General features: G+C 45.6%; 1 protein-coding gene across 1 annotated transcript; it reads left to right on the forward strand.

The window, feature by feature from the left end:
• Positions 1-798: 798 nt before the first annotated feature.
• mplkip (M-phase specific PLK1 interacting protein) lies at positions 799-1,518 on the forward strand (the record flags this gene model as incomplete). The annotated part of the gene is given in 2 exon segments (XM_013999771.1): positions 799-1,049; positions 1,358-1,518. Coding segments are annotated over 2 exon segments (312 nt in total). The 3' UTR covers positions 1,463-1,518.
• Between the last annotated feature and the right edge of the window lie 21 nt (positions 1,519-1,539).

The following is a 1,539-nucleotide window of genomic DNA, read 5'->3' on the forward strand; positions in this document are numbered from 1 at the left end:
TCCCTTCTGAAGCTGCTGCCCCCGCGACCCGACCCCGGATAGGCGGAAGAAAATGGATGGATGGATGGATGGATGGATGGATGGATGGATGGATGTTATTGTTACAGAAAGTTGATGAAACCAAAGTAAAAGGTGATAGGAAGAGATAAAACACCAAAAAAAGCAATAAAAATATAAACGTAAACATTAAGACACATCCGACTGTGAACAAGTGGGTCTTTAGCTCAGCTTTAAAAACTAAAAACAGTTCAGGCAGCCTGACGTAGCTGTCAGCTGCTTCAGGAGTCCTGCAGGCCTCCGTCACTGTTTGACATGAAAAGAATAAAATATATTTAGAAGAAAATAAAACATTTTATAAACAGAATTAGGTGGGTCTTCCTATTGATGGAGCTCCACTGATGGGGCAGATTTTACAAGATTTCTTTTCCTGCTGCCGTTCATTTTGCTTCTGGTTTGTATTTTTTGTTGTAGTCTAAGTAGAATTTGTAAATAAATAAATGAAATTAATTAATTTTTTATTACTGAAGACAACAAATGAAAATATGTGTGTGTCTTTGTTTCTATGTCCAAATGAATCTGAAAACAGGTCTTTCATTTTACCTGAGTCTTCTAAAGTTCTGGTTCTGATAAGACCCGGGAGTTCTGCTCCACCAGTCTGAGACCACAGGTCCAGTTCTCCTCTGGGACCAGACTGTGGTTCCGACTGTTGACCTCTCCAACATGGCGGCTGTGCCACGTTTGAAACCATCTTCCGCCCGGCTGCTAGGCGGCGCTGCACACCACGGAGTTCAGCGTGTTTCCGGTTCCGGTCCGGTCCGGTCCGGTTGGTATTTTCGGCTCAGATGTATCGGTCTCCGGTCAGACATCAACGGAGTCCCGGAGCCCCGCGGCCACCTGGAAGGTTCCCTTCCCCGGCTCAAGGCTGGTCTTTCCCCGGGACTCGGGCCCAGCCTCCCTGCTCTCCGGGTTCTAACCGAGGGTTCGAGGGCCAGAACTGGGACCAGGGTTTCGGCTTCCGGCGGCCTCAGTCCTTCAGTCCGAACCCGCAGGTACCGGTCAGGGTCTGCAGAACTCTGTGTTTCTGTTTCAGCTCCTTCATTTAAAGTTTATTGTTTTTATTTTCCTCAGGATGATTTAATGGTTGAATGTTATTTAACAGTTCATCAGTTCCATTTAATAACTCGTTAACCAGTCCTGGTTAGTTCAATAAGTTTATTTTTAATTATTTAACTCAGATTTAAAGGTGTGGAGGGGGTCCAGAGGGGGTCCAGATGTTTAAAGACCGGTCTACAGGATGTCAGATCTGATGTGTTCTGGTTCTGTTTCCCTGCCTGTAACCTGATTGTTGTGTTTCCAGTCCAGAACTTCTGAGGTTCCTGTGGAGAAATATTTCAGCCCTTCCATGCTGGAGGACCCCTGGAGATCTCTGCAGCCCCTCTCTGCTGCCAGGAGGACCCCATGACCCGATGATTGACAGCTGGTCACAAACATTTTAATAAAAACCCTTTTTACTCTGAAGAATGTGCAGATTATTATTAT

This window comes from Austrofundulus limnaeus, unplaced genomic scaffold (genome assembly GCF_001266775.1).
Source record: "Austrofundulus limnaeus strain Quisiro unplaced genomic scaffold, Austrofundulus_limnaeus-1.0 Scaffold2465, whole genome shotgun sequence".
In the NCBI taxonomy this organism is placed as follows: Eukaryota; Metazoa; Chordata; class Actinopteri; order Cyprinodontiformes; family Rivulidae; genus Austrofundulus; species Austrofundulus limnaeus.